Consider the following 15,260-nt stretch of genomic DNA (forward strand, 5'->3'; position numbering starts at 1 on the left):
TGTTAAATTAGCATGCACAATCTTTACTATACTAACAGTTGATAATTGGCACTGAACATTACATACAATTGACTGGAATCTCATTGGTTTTGGAGGTATTTAATCAAAGCATTGAAAGTGAAATTTTGATCTTTTGATGGCAAAAGATCAAAGGTCATTGCAGAGTATCCTGAGCTGAAAAAAGCACCAATGCTTGCACCAATTAATATGGCAATCCCTGATGAGCAAAGTCATTATCAACATTGATTGGGTTTATAGCTAATTGTTGAGTACAGTCATGGAAAAATGTATTAGACCACCCCTTTAACTTCAGTTTCTTGTTCATTTTAATGCCTCGTACAACTAAAGGTACATTTGTTTGGACAAATATAATGATAACAACAAAAATAGCTCATAAGAATTTAATTTAAGAGCTGATATCTAGACATTTTCTATGGGGTTTTTTGATAACCACCAAAATCATTACGAAGAAAACCATGGAAAATGTCTAGATATCAGCTCTTAAATCAAACTCTTATGAGATATTGTTGTTGTTATCAAAAAAATGTTCAAACAAATGTACCTTTAGTTGTACCATGCATTAAACCATGCGTAAAATTACGTTTAAAAACAAAGTGAAGAAAACAAGGGTGGTCTAATAATTTTTTCCATGACTGTATTTCAGTCCAAACCAAAGCGGTCCGACAGACCTACCAACAGACAAGACTAATATTTCCATCCTTAGAGTCACGCTGAAAAAGGGACAATTCCTCTTCTCTGCTCAGGGTGAAAGTGAGGGTTTATTCTGCTCAAGGCAGAGAAATGTGGTCAATTCTGAAGAGCTTTGGTCCGACCACAGAGACACTTAGGGCTTAAAATGGGGAACTGTGTTTCTGGGACATTAATGAGCAGCAAAGGGGCTCCACAAGGGTCTGTTCTGGCTCCACTGCTGTTCACAATGTACACAGTGGACTTCAAACACAACTCTGAGTCCGGCCTCATCCAGAAGTACTCAGACGACACTGCTATTGTGGCGTGTATCAGGAATGGACAGGAATCTGAATATAGGGATATGATAAAAGCCTTCAGTGACTGGAGTCCCAAGAACTATCTCCTACTGAACACCTCAAAGACTAAGGAAATGATCAGAGATTTCCACAGGTTCAAGCCCCCTTCAGCCAGTGAATACCTGTGGGGTGGACATGGAGGTGGTGCCAAGTTCTAAGTATCTAGGTGTTTACCTAGATAATACGTTGGACTGGTCCCTAAACACAGACGCTCTCTACTAAAAGGGGCAGAGCCGCCTCTTTTTCTTAAGGAAGCTCAGATCTCTGGACATCTGTAGTAAGATGCTGCAGATGTTTTATCAGTCTGTGGTGGTAGTGTGTTGTTTTATGCTGCAGTCTGCTGGGGAGGCAGCATCACACACAGAGATGAAGGCGGTTGGACAGACTGGTCTAAAGAGCTGCTTCTGTGGTTGGAGCCAGGTTGGACACACTGGAGGAGGTGGTGGAGAGATGCACTGTCAAGATGTTGGAGGCCATCTTGAAATACCCGGATCATCTGTTGTACAAAACCTTTATGGACCAAAAAAAACAACAGTGGACGGTTCCTCTCTCTCTGTTGCAGGAGAGGTTGTGATGGAATTAAATTGTTTTTTAAATGGTAAAGAAATGGAGGTTTCAATGTCCAAAAACTTCTTAAATAGCTCCTTCAGGATATTTGATTGGTCAAAAGTCCATATGTATGTGTAGACTTTTGCTGAAGTTTAGGCCCATTCTGACTGAGTGCATAAAAGCCAGCATCAAGCCAGAGACTCCTTGTAAGGTAATAACTTGCTATAGAGAACTATGATGTTATGACAGATATGAGAGACGTTTGGGAGCATAATACAAACAGTATGAGTTGTATCCTTGCAAGGTTTAAAAGTAGACCTAGCAGCTTGCATGGGTACGAACACGTGCCCCATACATTGAGCTGTAGGCCGTCACAATTCTGGTTTGCAGAAAGGTTAAATACGCCCCGACACAGAGAGAGAGAAACTCAGAGAACTTAGGGCTTTATGGGAGACGGGATGCTTTTTTTTTAGCAGCCCTTAAGATCTGACAAATTGTTCTCCCACTGTAGATAGGCAGTGTGTTCTGATGTCTGATAATAAAGAAAACAAACATTGACGTGCTCTTTGATTCATTTTCTCACTCAAGAGAATAGAATACGCTTCCCAATGCATTTCTATCTGTCATAAAACTGTTTCTTCAGATTGCATTAAACCAATTATTCAGCATCAATGGCCACAAAGAGGCTTGAGCTTAAATGCCCCAGCTTAAAGAAGGCTGTTGTGAATTATAAAGGCAAAACAATTAGTAAAAACAGTTGGAGATACAAAGAAGTACGGAGGGATTCAAAAGATCCTTCGCTCCTACAGCCATCAGACATCAGTCTCATTCTCCAAGAGTTACCAGACTAACTGAATTTTCCCTCGGGGATAAATGAAGTAATTGTGAATTAGAATTTTTTTTACTTTTAATTTTGTCAACACACTGAAGCACAGTAACACCTAAATAAAAAAAAAATTCTTCCCAACTTCCAGTCAACTCTTAGCTGATTGAATCAGCCATGAGTGCAGATGGCACTAGGGACGGGGGGATATGTCCCCCCTACTTTCATCGACAAACATCGTTGGTAAAACAGAGGATTAACGTTCCGTTAGTTAGACTATTTACATTGCAGCACACAGAGAGTCCATCGGCTAATGGTGCGTTCAAGGTCTACACAAATGTCAGAATTTTCGATGAAGTTCTGACTTTCAAGTTCTGACTCTGAGTGTAAATTAAACACACCATGAGGCGTAAACATAAACAGAATTTACAAGAAGACTGTCAAAATATAACGCATTAAATAAAACATAGAAGAACCCTTATTCTCCTTTACAATAATTCTCTAAAATATGTTATGATTCAGATGAAATAGTGGCATTAGAATGTGTGAGAGGCACCAAATTTAAGCTGTTAGGGCAAAAATGTTCTACGGGGGACCATGCCCCCGGACCCCCTTGTTTGAGTCCCCCCGTTATAGTCTCAGAAAATCCTCTGGGAAACACTGGTCCTAAAGGCTTGACAGACTGGACGGATGAGAAATCGCCCAGCAGTTTGTTCAGGGTGATGAAAGGAGGAGAGATGTTTTTGAGTCCTTCATTGAGTCAGCTTCAAGTCAGTAAATTTGTTTGGCTTCACAAACTTTTTTTTATTTATGTAAATATGTTGGTTGTTGTTTACACTACAGTTTATTTAAATTAAATAAAACATATTTGGCTTAAGGCATGGAGTGGAAAAATAACTAATTGAGTTGAAATCATTTGCTGACAGCTTCGTCCCCCCAGTTCAAAAATCCCATCTGCGCCCCTGGAATCAGCGTGCAGAGTCCCTAACATGTAGCGGTGTCAAGCGTCTCGTTCCCTTCAGATTAAAACAGGCTGAAAGTGGCATCTGAAGGTCACAGCTCAGAAACTCAGCAGCTCTGAAACGGTTCACAGGAACTCCACAGGAATACAAATCCATCACCGGCCGGTTACATGGAGCCATCACGACTCAGAGCAAAGAAACAATGCAGCAGTCCTCAAATATCACCCATAATATCCTTCACATTGGAGTACACCGCCATGTCCTCCCCTCCCTCGTCCTCCTCCCCCTCCTCAGGAATACTCTGTTTTGTCTCCTCCTCCTCCTCCCAGATCACGGCCTCCTCCTCCTCCTCCTCTTCTCCCTCCACTTCACCTCCCTCTCCACCATCCTCATCTCTTTCCTCTTGTACTTCTTTCTTAATTTCAGCGTACTCCGTCTCGGTGGTCTCTCGCTCCTTCGCTGCCTCCCTGGGTCTCTTCTTCAACACGGAGAAGTCGATGCTGGCGTACTCGACATCGTTTGGTCCTCCATCAGGATCAGGAGCAGCTCGCTCTGCTGCCACAGCTCCTTCTTCCTCCACTGCGTCCTGGTAGTAGGTCTGATCATATTCCACTTCTCCATCAGCACTGATCTGTCAGGGCCAATGGGAATGATACGAGTCAGTCAGCAGCTGCTACATGCATCAATATTAGTTTCATTTCTTTCAAAATTTGCATCAACATGTGTGAACTCTGTATCTGGTACATACGGTCGCCAATAAAGTACAAATTCAAAAAATTTTTTTTACCTCTTTCCATGAAATGATTGTGACAATGTGATTTATTCTTGACATATAAAGCATATATCTTCTCAAAACTTTATTAATCAATCACTTCCAAACATATCACAATGAAAATTAAACCACAATTAACAGAGGATTATTAAATGATTCAAACTTTATGGGCGACCATGGATCATGTAAAAAAAAATGGTTTTATTGATAATAACCAAAATCATTATCAAGAAAACCATGGACAATGTCTAGATATCAGCTCTTAAATTAAGCTGTTAACAGCTATTTTTGTTGTTATCATTATATTTGTCCAAACAAATGTACCTTTAGTTGTACCAGGCATTAAAATGAACAAGAAATTGAAGAAAACAATGGTGGTCTAATCATTTTTTCCATGACTGTATACCCAGTTTGTCTAAATGTTAACAATAAAAGCCACATTCATATAAATAAACTACTACATTTAACATTGGGTAAGATTCTAAAGCAAAACATTTTTTAACTTTTAATTCTACTTTAGTTGAATGAATATAAATACCAGAGGTTCGTCTTTACTGGTCACCATCTCCAGAGTGTCATTCAGGTTTACAGAGCTGCTCTGTTTCTTTCTGTGGGGAAAACAACATATTTAAAATATATTTATTCTGAATATCCCCAAACAAAACGTGGAATTATTTATTTCAGTTCATTGCGTACCTTTTATGACATTTTATTGCCAAACAGCAAAGGACTGCTGAAATCAGAATCCCGATCAGAAAGGCAATTATGACCTCCAGCTGGGAAACTATCTTTAATACTTCTTTGACTGGATCTTCAACTAAGAGGAACAAAAAGAAAACATGTCATTCTAATTACAAATACACATGAAGTAGTTTTACCTTTAGACAGCTTGACCCGGTACAAAAGTGAAACAAAACAAGGCCCTAAAGATATCATGGAGCAGTGGTTTACAGTAGCTGCTTACCCTTTGGTTCTGACGGGTTCATTTGGATGGTGAGGGGTTTCTTTGCTTCCCCATTCTGATGGCTGCTGATGCACTCAACAGAAGTGTTGCTGTGGTGGTTTATATTTAAGGTTACAGTGCTGTTGACTGTGTGGTTTGTCACTGTGGTAGTGACTGAGTACTCAGCCTGGTTCTTCAGCAGCGGCCATCTAACGGTGGGTAAAGGAAACCCTTCAGTGACACACACACAGGTCAGGACGTCTGACTGGAGCTCACAGCCGGAGCTTAGGATGTTTGAAAACCCTACGAAGACACAAGGAGAAAAATAATGATGGTGAAAAATATGGAATCATCTCCCAGTGTCAGTACGGGAGGCAGACACCCTCTTTATTTAACCTTCCTCTTGTGTTAGTACCACACAACTTTTGTTTATTGCATCAAGGCTTTTTGACTTTGTCAGGAACTTCTATTTTAACAAAATAAAACAAAAAAATAACTAAATTATAAAATGCCCTGGTGAAAATTATAACGTTTGTGTTGTTTGGTTCGACCCAGTTATGATATAAGTTTATAAACCAATATTTAGTGCTAAAACTTAAATCATTAACATACTATCAGCTCAATAAGTCCACTGACAGCCAGCTCCTCTTCAACCCCCTGAGCTTCAGCTAGGGGCTGAACAAACAAACAAACAAACAATCAATTTATCATTTTCAACAAATCATTTTAATGCCTGGTACAACTAAAGGTACATTTGTTTGGACGAATATAATGATAAGAACAAAAAAAGCTGATAAGAGTTTAATTTAAGATGATATCTACTTTTCTGATATCTATCTCTAGCTGACATACTTTTCAGAGGCGAACATTTCCATATGAAACATACTTTTTAAAATTGGTCTTTTGTAATATTCACATGTTTTGAGACACTGCATTTTAGGTATTCATTAAATGTAAGCCATAATCATTATAATTAGAATAAATTAAATAAATGAAGACATGAAATGTCTCATTCTGTGTGTAATGGATATATAATGTGTCATTCCACTTTTTGAATTGAATTACTTACATAAACTTTTCTATGATATCCTAATTTATTGAGATGCGCCTGTAAATAAAATTGACTTGACTTAAACATAAACATCTGTTTCAAAAAGACAAGTTGAGTCTACTTACAAGTCACAGTTACTTCAGCAGATGCAGTCACAGTGCGGTCCAGATGTTTGGCTGTACAGATGTACCGTCCAGAGTGTTGAACAGTCACATTAGGGAGAAAGAGTGCAGCCGAGCCCGAGTTGTTCTGCAGGTCAGCATCAAGTCCATCGTACAGGTTTGTGTTGGAGCCAAGTACAGTCCATGTGATAGGAGCCGGAGGAAAACTTTCAACACTGCACGTCAGGTTCAGAGAATCTCCTTCCTTTACAGATGTGTCCCCGCTGATTAAAGGTTCCCTCACATCTGTACAACAAATTTTAAAGAAAATGTTCATGTTAATATACTATAAAAAGGTCAAAAGAGTGAATATCACCATAAGGTGCCTTTGAGACTTCCCCATTTAAAAAAAAAAAAAAGCTGAGATTTTTCATTGAATTTCATATTTATTGCATTAAGTAAGCTCCCACACTTTTTTAAAATAAATTAACTTTTATGAGCTATTTTTATTATCATTTTATTTGTGCAAACAAATGTACCTTTAGTCGTACCAGGTATCAAAATGAACAATAAATTGAAGAAAACGATGGTCTAATATTTTTTTCCATGATGTCAGTTTTGTTCTAAAATATTGCCACAAGAGGGCGCCACAATGTAACGATTATCAAACTCTACACACACTGGCTCCAACAGACATCTACAGTGGCTCCATTGATGATGAGAACCACCAACCTTTCCTGTTATTACCTAAAGGTTCAGAGCTGTGGGAGTTTTTCAGGATGACTTTCTCTGCTTTTAACATACTTACACGTCACTGCTACGTCAACTTCTTTCACCAGGGTGTCGGTCAAATGTTTGGCTGTGCAGATGTACACTCCAGCATCTTTTGTAGTAACATTGGAGATGGAGAAAGTGCCGATTCCACTCTCTTCCTTCTGGAAGGTCTCTGTGTCGTTGTGCGGATTCATTTCGGTTCCATTTTGCATGTTTTCGTCTGAAAGTTTTGTCCACGTGATGAGAGCTGGAGGGAAACTTTCAACACTGCAGGTCAGATTCAGCGTCTCTCCCTCCTTCACTCTGATGTTCCCAGTGATTGTAACTTCCTTCACATCTGTAAAATAAAAAAAACACACTGTATCATATGCAAAATTATAGCACCCTTAAAAAACAGGGAGACATGACAGTATATCTCTTAATAAACATTTACATTGGCCAAGATTAACATTTTACAATTCTACAATGTCATTTAGCAGACGCTTTTATCCAAAGCGACGTACAAATGAGAGGAAATACAACACAAGCAAGGATGAAGTCAAGAAACATAGCAGAGTAAGAGCCGTGGGTTCAGTTTGAGTCCATTAGGACACAAGTGCTTTTAGGTCTCTGAGCGGTCAGTGAGATACTTGTCGTAGTCGTCAGTGTAGATCAAGAGTGAAGGTGTTCAGTAAAGAGTTGGTCTTCAGTCTCTTCTTAAAGATTGAAAAAGACTCAGCATATTGGATGGAACTTGGAAGTTGGTTCCACCACCTATAGGGGCTCTACAGAGGAGAAGAGTCCGGTTTGAGACGTAGAGGAGCCAGACGTCTTTCACTGGGAGAGCGTAGTGGACGGGATGGTTTGTGGACCTGAACAAAGGAGTTCAGATAAGAAGGGGCAGTGCCCATCGAGCCAGACGCAGTGATTCTGTTACAGGAGTCAGTCTCAGTAGAGTGACCCTGCTTGAAGCCAGACTGATTTGGATCGTACAGGTTGTTCTCGGAAAGGAACCCGGAGACTTGGTTCAAGACTGTGCACTCCAGAGGAGCAAACATGAGAATAAAGTACATTATGTTATACTCACAGGTCACATTCAGAGTCACCGTCTCCTCTGTGGTGATGCCGTTTGTGAAGCCGACCTTACAGGTGATATTGCTGCTGTGGTGTTCAGCTGAAGGGTTAAAGGTCAAAGTTGAGCTGTGTCTCTGAGTGACAGCAGTCAGATTCTCAGTCTTGAAGGCTGTGATGTTTCCTGAGATGTGAGAGTCGTCCTCTCCTGCTCCTCTCCACGTCCAGGTGATTGTAGGAACAGATCCAGAGCAGAGACCAGGAGCAGTGCAGGTCAGTGTGGTCTGCTGTCCCTCTGTCAGAGGAGGAACCATCACTGTGGGCTTCTGGGTCAGACCTGATGAGAGAGAGTGGAATCAGATGAGTCTGAAGGTCATCAATCACTTACATTTGGGCCAAAACAATCAGATACTAACATTTCAATGTGGCAAAAAATTTAAAGTGCCTGCTGCAGTTCCCTCTGGTTGCCCACAGAGGGCAACAAGTTACCAAACATTACTTCATCACTTTAAGACTAAATACACCAAATACAGTCATGGAAAAATGATTAGATCAGATTTAATGCCTGGTACTAAAGGTACATTTGTTTGGACAAATATAATGATAACAACAAAAATAGCTGATAAGAGTTTAAGAGCTGATATCTAGACATTTTCCATGGTTTTCTTAACAATAACCAAGATAATTATCAAGAAAACCATGGAGAATGTCTAGATATCAGCTCTTACATTAAACTCTTATCGGCTATTTTTTTTTGGTATCATTGTATTTGTCCAAACAAATGTACCTTTAGTTGTACCTGTCATTAAAATGAAGGACTGTCAGGCTCCAACAGTGAAACTGAAGAAAACGAGGGTGGTCTAATAATTTTTTCCATGACTGTATGTTGGTTCAGTTCATAGACACAGCAATGAATATATTCAGTGTAAATTATTTGTAGCTCTTCATACCTTTAACAGTGAAAGTTGCTTTTGTGGGGAAATTAAATCCACTTGTCTGTCGGTTAACGAGACCATTGACTCTGAGCTGATATGATCCAGAGTCTGACTCAGTGAGGTCATTGATGATGATGCTGCATTTCTTCTGACTCACGTCAGGCTCCAACAGTGAAACTCGTCCTTTGAATCCAGACTGAACCTTGTTCTTGTTGTTAGTGTGCAGTATTATGTCTCGATCGCTACATCTTCCTTCACATTTATACCAAACCATATGTTGGGGTGTAAAGCTATAGTAGTCAACAGTGAATGAACACGGTATCACAACACAGAGTCCAGCCTCTGCTGTTATAGCTCCTTCACTCAGTGTGATACAGAATCCATTTCTACAGTCTGGTCTTCCCCACACTGGTGCACCTGTTAATACAAACAGTGAGAGAAAAAACACCTGAGAGATCCAAAAGATGTTTAAATTTTGACAACACTTGGTTTAATTTCAATTCAGTCAATAGATGCTGTGAGGAACGTTACAAATAAATGGGAACATCATTCAGGGTGGAATTGTCTATATCTCTCTGAGCGTAAGTCAGACTGACCTCAGATTTCATATGTGTCTTGCTCATGGCACAAAGGTATGCATCCTCGATTTAGAAGATTTTTGAATTCATTTTTCAAAATATTATTTACGTAGGACGTGTTGCGGCATTGCACTGTTTCTGATCGGACCCCTTTTAGGGGAGCTCCGCCCCATTGTGTGATAGGCCTACACCTGGTCAGTAACATAATTCACTCTGGATTTCCACCCTGACTCATCTCATCTGGAAGTCCATTTAGCCTTTAGGAGTTTTAAATTGCGTGACAAGGTTCGATTTTCCAATAATATTCACATAGTTTCCAGCAAATCTCAATTGTCAATGTGTATGTGCTGGATGGTGTGGTACCTTATGAAAAGTAAGTGTTTTATGGAGTTGCAGACGTTGTAGTGGTCTGCATGTAATGTGCAAATTCTGTTATTCACATCCATCTGTTTGTGCTGCATGTAAACTTATTCCCTCCTATATCTGTGTCTGTATATATTTCTAACCATGTTGAATGATTAAGTTTATTTTTCTTAAAATAACTTTCTGTGTCTCTTTATATCTCAAAGCACATCCATGTATTACCCAATATACACTTTGTATATAAACACTACGCATTAAGAGTATTACACCTCATTGTACATCCCACTTTCACACACAACCTCATTTGGCCATCATTGAAACATCTACTTAATCTCCCACTATACAAATACAGTACATACTTCCTACAGGCACTGCACTAGTTACATAAGTGAACAAGATTAGACTGACAGATGCTTACCTGCATCAGCACTGCTTCCTCTCAGGGAGGAGACCAGAGTCGCCCAGATGAGAAGGAACATCCTGATGTGGTGGTTGACAGTCACTCTCCCCCTCCACTGGACACAAACTTTACACTGTAAGTGCAACAAACACAGAGGAACTGAACCAGAGGAAGCACCGCCGCTGACTCTGCAAATCTTGAGATTAACACACTTTTTTTTTTTTTGACATTTGTTGTCATAAAGTACTTTGTGACATCGGTTCATAAACTTTTTTATATACTATAAGTGAACTTTTCTACAGTTATATGTACAACTTCAATGTAATCATTTACTGAACACATACAAATTAATGCTCTCTCTTTCTCCAGCACAGTCCATCTTTACAGTATAAGCGTAAGTGTCCGAAAGCAATTTTTTATTATTTAAGTAAGAATTCATCAGCTCAATTACTTCCATTCGTAGTTGCATAAAGGTCGTTTTAAATATTGATATAAATGTCATGTATTACCTCTTTCTGTCCCGCTCTCGTCTCTTCAGTGTTTCTGCTGTCGACTGATTCTTCCTCTTACTTTTTTATTTTTATTTCTTCCCTCCTTGTGCAACAACAAGGTTTCAGGAAGTTTCCTCACACTGCTGAGCACCATTTCTCTTCTCCTGAGAGTGACCCGGTTTTTATATATTAAAGAATATGTGTTTTATAAATCTAACAACAGATTTGCCATTAAAACAGTGAATTATTTTTAGTTTTTTATGACTATAAAATCATGTTAAAAGTTTTAAAGGGAAGTACTATAAGTATTGACAGTTTTTTTTTTAAAGTGTTGACTTTGAACGATTATGTTAGATATAGCCAGTGGTGGAAAAAGTATTCTGACCCCTTATTTCAGCTGGACATGTCCGTCTTTGTTTGTTTGTTTTTTTCAGCCCCTAACTGAAGCTCAGGGGGTTGAAGAGGAGCTGTTGTCTTATTGAGCTGATAGTATGTTAATGATTTAAGTTTTGGCACTAAATATTATTTTATGAACTTGGATTATAACTGGGTCGACCCAAAGAAGACAAACGTTATAATTGTCACCAGGGCATTTTATAATTCAGTTATTTTTTTGTTTTATCTTGTGTTAGTACCTGTGGTACTAACACAAGAGGAAGGTTAAATAAAGAGGGTGTCTGCCTCCCGTACTGAGACTGGGAGATGATTCCATATTTTTCACCATCATTATTTTTCTCCTTGTGTCTTCGTAGGGTTTTCTAACATCCTAAGCTCCGGCTGTGAGCTCCAGTCAGACGTCCTGACCTGTGTGTGTGTCACTGAAGGGTTTCCTTTACCCACCGTTAGATGGCCGCTGCTGAAGAAGCAGGCTGAGTACTCAGTCACTACCACAGTGACAAACCACACAGTCAGCAGCACTGTAACCTTAACTATAAACCACCACAGCAACACTTCTGTTGAGTGCATCAGCAGCCATCAGAATGGGGAAGCAAAGAAACCCCTCACCATCCAAATGAACCCGTCAGAACCAAAGGGTAAGCAGCTACTGTAAACCACTGCTCTATCATATCTTTAGTGCGTTGTTTTCTTTCACTTTTGTACCGGGTCGAGCTGTCTAAAGGTAAAACTACCTCATGTGTGTTTGTAATTAAAATGACACGTTTTCTTTTTGTTCCTCTTTGTTGCAGATCCATCCAAAGAAGTATTAAAGATAGTTTCCCGGCTGGACGTCATCATTGCCTTTCTGATCGGGATACTTCTTTCAGCAGTCCTTCTTTCAGCTGTTTGGCAATAAAATGCCAAAAATGGTACTCCATGACACTGGAGATGGTGGCCAGTCAAGAGGAACCACTGGTATTTATATTCCTTCAACTAAAGTATAACCAAAAGTTAAGAACATTACACATGTAGTATTTTAGTTATGTGAATGTGGCTTTTATAACATTAAGTCAAACTGGGTATACATTCATGGAAAAAATGGGATGTATGCATATCTCTGTATGTGGAAGTTAGAGTGTGTAAGCCTGAGACCCGCCTGAGACCAGTACCTAAGCAGTCCCGTCTCAGCTCGCCAAAATGACAAAAGCGATAACATAGCCGTTGCTATGGAGACAACCTTCCTTCCTAGGCTGTCAGCCAGCAGCAGACAGTCAACAGGTGTCCGTGGGAGGTTGAGAGAGCGGGGATGGGGGGGAAGAGTCTCGCTGCAGCACTCAAACGGGAGTTTTAGCAGACAGCCTTGAAGCCAGGGGCTGTTTGGGGAGGCCAGATAAGATTGGAATTTAGGCTGTAGGCGAAAGTGGCAGCCATTTTCTACTCATCCTCTCGATAATGTCTATGCTGTTCTCCGGATCAATCCAGTCGCTTTTCTAGGGCCATCAGTTGCTCCAAGATTTTATCCACGGTGCGGTTTGTGACCACAGTCTGAGTTCCGATAGCCCTGCTCTTTGTATCAATCATCACGGGTAGCCTTATGGGGCTTTGGACAGCTGTCACCGTTTCCTGTATATTTCTATAAACCAGAGCAATGCCTAATCCAATCAGCAAAGCCCTGTTACCACGCGTCCATCCCATAGTCAGCTGCAAACGTCCAAGCAGGGCAGGAAGGCTCCCCTGAGCCCAGGCTTCTTGTAGAGAAGATGGTGTCAATTGTGTTGAGAGACCAGTTGATCAAATCCATGATTTTTTGTTTTTTGAGAGCAGTGTAGAGAGAGTCTTCCAAAAGTGTAAGACAGAAGACAAGACGAGAGGAGCGAAGCAGGAAAAAAACAGGGAGAGAGGAAAGAAAAGTGCAACCCCCTCTGTTGAGGGCCAACCGAGAAAGCAGAAAAGCAGTGGGAAGTGTATTTTAAGGGAAAAAGGCAAACAGATGGACTTTTGAACAAACAAAAATCTAGAAGGAGTTTTTCGGACATTGAAACCTTCGTTTTAACTTCTGGATGTGGCAGGACTTGACAGGAGTTGTATTTGAAGTCCGCTGTGCACAGTGTGAACAGGAGTGGAGCCAGAACAGTGCCTTGTGGAGCCCCTGTGCTGCTCATTAATGTCGCAGAAACATAGTGCCCATTTTAAGCCCCAAATGTCTCTGTGGTCCGACCAAAGCTCTTCAAAATTGACCACATTTCTCTGCCTTGAGCAGAAATAAACCCTCACTTTCACCCTGAGCAGAGAAGAGGAAGTGTCCCTTTTTGAGCGTGGCTCTCAGGATGGAAATATCAGTCTCGTCTGTTGGTGGGTCTGTCAGACCGCTTTGGTTTAGACTGAAAGTACAGTCATAGAAAAAAATATTAGCCCACCCTTTTTCTTCAATTTCTAGTTCATTTTAATGCCTGGTACAACTAAATGTACATGTGTTTGGACAAAAATAGCTCATAAGAGTTTAATTTAAGATCTGATATCTAGACATTTTCCATGGTTTTCTTGATCATGATTTTGGTTATTGGTCTAATACATTTTTCCATGACTTTCTCAATAATTAGCTATAATTCCAATTAATGTTGTACCATACACACATGTTGGCTATAGAGGATGTATCTAAATGACTTTGCTCATCAGGGATTGCCATATAATCTGGTGCAGACACTTTTGTCCACCTCAGGATACTCTGCAATAACCTTTGATCTTGTGCCATCAAAAGATCAAAATTTCACTTTCAATGCTTTGATTAAATACCTCCAAAACAATGAGATTCCAGTCAATTGTATGTAATGTTTAGTGCCAATTATCAACTGTTAGTATAGTAAAGATTGTGCATGCTAATTTAACATTTAGATCAAACCATCGCTGCAGTTTCACAGCTGCTGGCCGGGTTGTCACCTCTAAGTCTTGTTTCATTTTTAGTTGGTGTCTACAACAAAAAAACCTGCAATGATGAGGTGAATGAGGTTTAAGTTGACCTCTGTTTATCTCTGTTTAATACTCACATGGACGAGAGATGGAAACTGTGTCACCCATCTCTTACTGTGGAACTGTTTTATTGTAATGGCTCTTTTCATGTTTTTTCATTTTTATATAAAGTATGAATTTGCAGAAACAGTACATGTCTGTTTTTAATGTTTGGCTCCTTTGTTAAAATCTATCTCTGTTTCACAAGTCAAAGATAACTTCTCTTTTTTGATGTGTTAGAGGGATCAACTTGAGTCACAGTCTGTGGTCACAGTACAGTAAAGAGCAAGCGCTGTCTGCCACATGTTCTTTCTTTCTTTCTTTCTTTCTTTCTTTCTTTCTTTCTTTCTTTCTTTCTTTCTAACATGTTCTTTGGTGAGTGTTCAACATGCAGGCATACTGTAACTAAGGAGGGGAAGGGTTAACGCCAGTTAATAGCTCAACATATTTATAATCTTGCATTTCGTGTCAAGTGTCCACAGGATGTTGTTCTACAGAACACATTTATGTTTAGAGAAACACTACTTGGGGACTTTTTTCTTGTGAGTAAGGTGTCTTTATCACTCAAATAAAAGAAGTTGCACAATTGACCATAAAAACCACCGTTACAAATATAGAAGTGAAGAGGCTGCATGCAACTGAATAATGACGAAGCTTTCAACAAGCGGTTAATAACCGACACTGCAGAAATCAACCAGTAATACAGACCAATCACCTGCATGCACATAATATTTTATGCATCACAAGCTCAAGACTTGTTTAATTTTTAATATTCTGTGTTAAAGTTGTGCATTAATGTGCTTTTTATGATGATGTTTTAGACATATAAGCCCTAAGAAGCAGACTAATGAGAACCAGCAGTGTGAAAATAAACTTCCTGTGAACTTGTTGAAGCTCAAAGAGGGAAGAGGTACATAAGGCGAAGGAAGAGACAAAGAGACGCTCAGAGCTGAGACACTCAGCAGAGATCACTGTGGAGAGAAGACAGCAGCAGACACAAAGAGGTAAGACACAATATTTACCTCGTATTTCAAATAT

General features: G+C 39.8%; 1 protein-coding gene across 1 annotated transcript; it reads right to left on the reverse strand.

The window, feature by feature from the left end:
• Positions 1 to 3,594: 3,594 nt before the first annotated feature.
• Positions 3,595 to 10,472, reverse strand: LOC131976265 (sialic acid-binding Ig-like lectin 10). The gene is made up of 9 exons (XM_059339209.1): positions 10,366 to 10,472; positions 9,022 to 9,423; positions 8,088 to 8,408; positions 7,056 to 7,358; positions 6,272 to 6,553; positions 5,117 to 5,398; positions 4,849 to 4,969; positions 4,691 to 4,760; positions 3,595 to 4,011 (listed from the first exon to the last, which is right to left on the reverse strand). The coding sequence occupies exons 1-9, from the start codon at positions 10,424 to 10,426 to the stop codon at positions 3,595 to 3,597; spliced, it is 2,259 nt and encodes a 752-aa protein (XP_059195192.1). The 5' UTR covers positions 10,427 to 10,472.
• Positions 10,473 to 15,260: the final 4,788 nt, after the last annotated feature.

Source organism: Centropristis striata, chromosome 8 (assembly GCF_030273125.1).
Source record: "Centropristis striata isolate RG_2023a ecotype Rhode Island chromosome 8, C.striata_1.0, whole genome shotgun sequence".
NCBI classification, from domain to species: Eukaryota; Metazoa; Chordata; class Actinopteri; order Perciformes; family Serranidae; genus Centropristis; species Centropristis striata.

What these genes read in the sequence shown, in the direction of transcription:
- LOC131976265 (XM_059339209.1), bottom strand. Translation starts at nt 10,426, where the DNA reads ATGTTCCTTCTCATCTGGGCGACTCTGGTCTCCTCCCTGAGAGGAAGC. An exon ending in GGTGACTCTGAATGTGACCT is followed by an intron (nt 7,359 to 8,087) that starts GTGAGTATAACA and finishes TTTATTTTACAG; the next exon opens with ATGTGAAGGAAGTTACAATC. An exon ending in AGTTGACGTAGCAGTGACGT is followed by an intron (nt 6,554 to 7,055) that starts GTAAGTATGTTA and finishes TTTGTTGTACAG; the next exon opens with ATGTGAGGGAACCTTTAATC.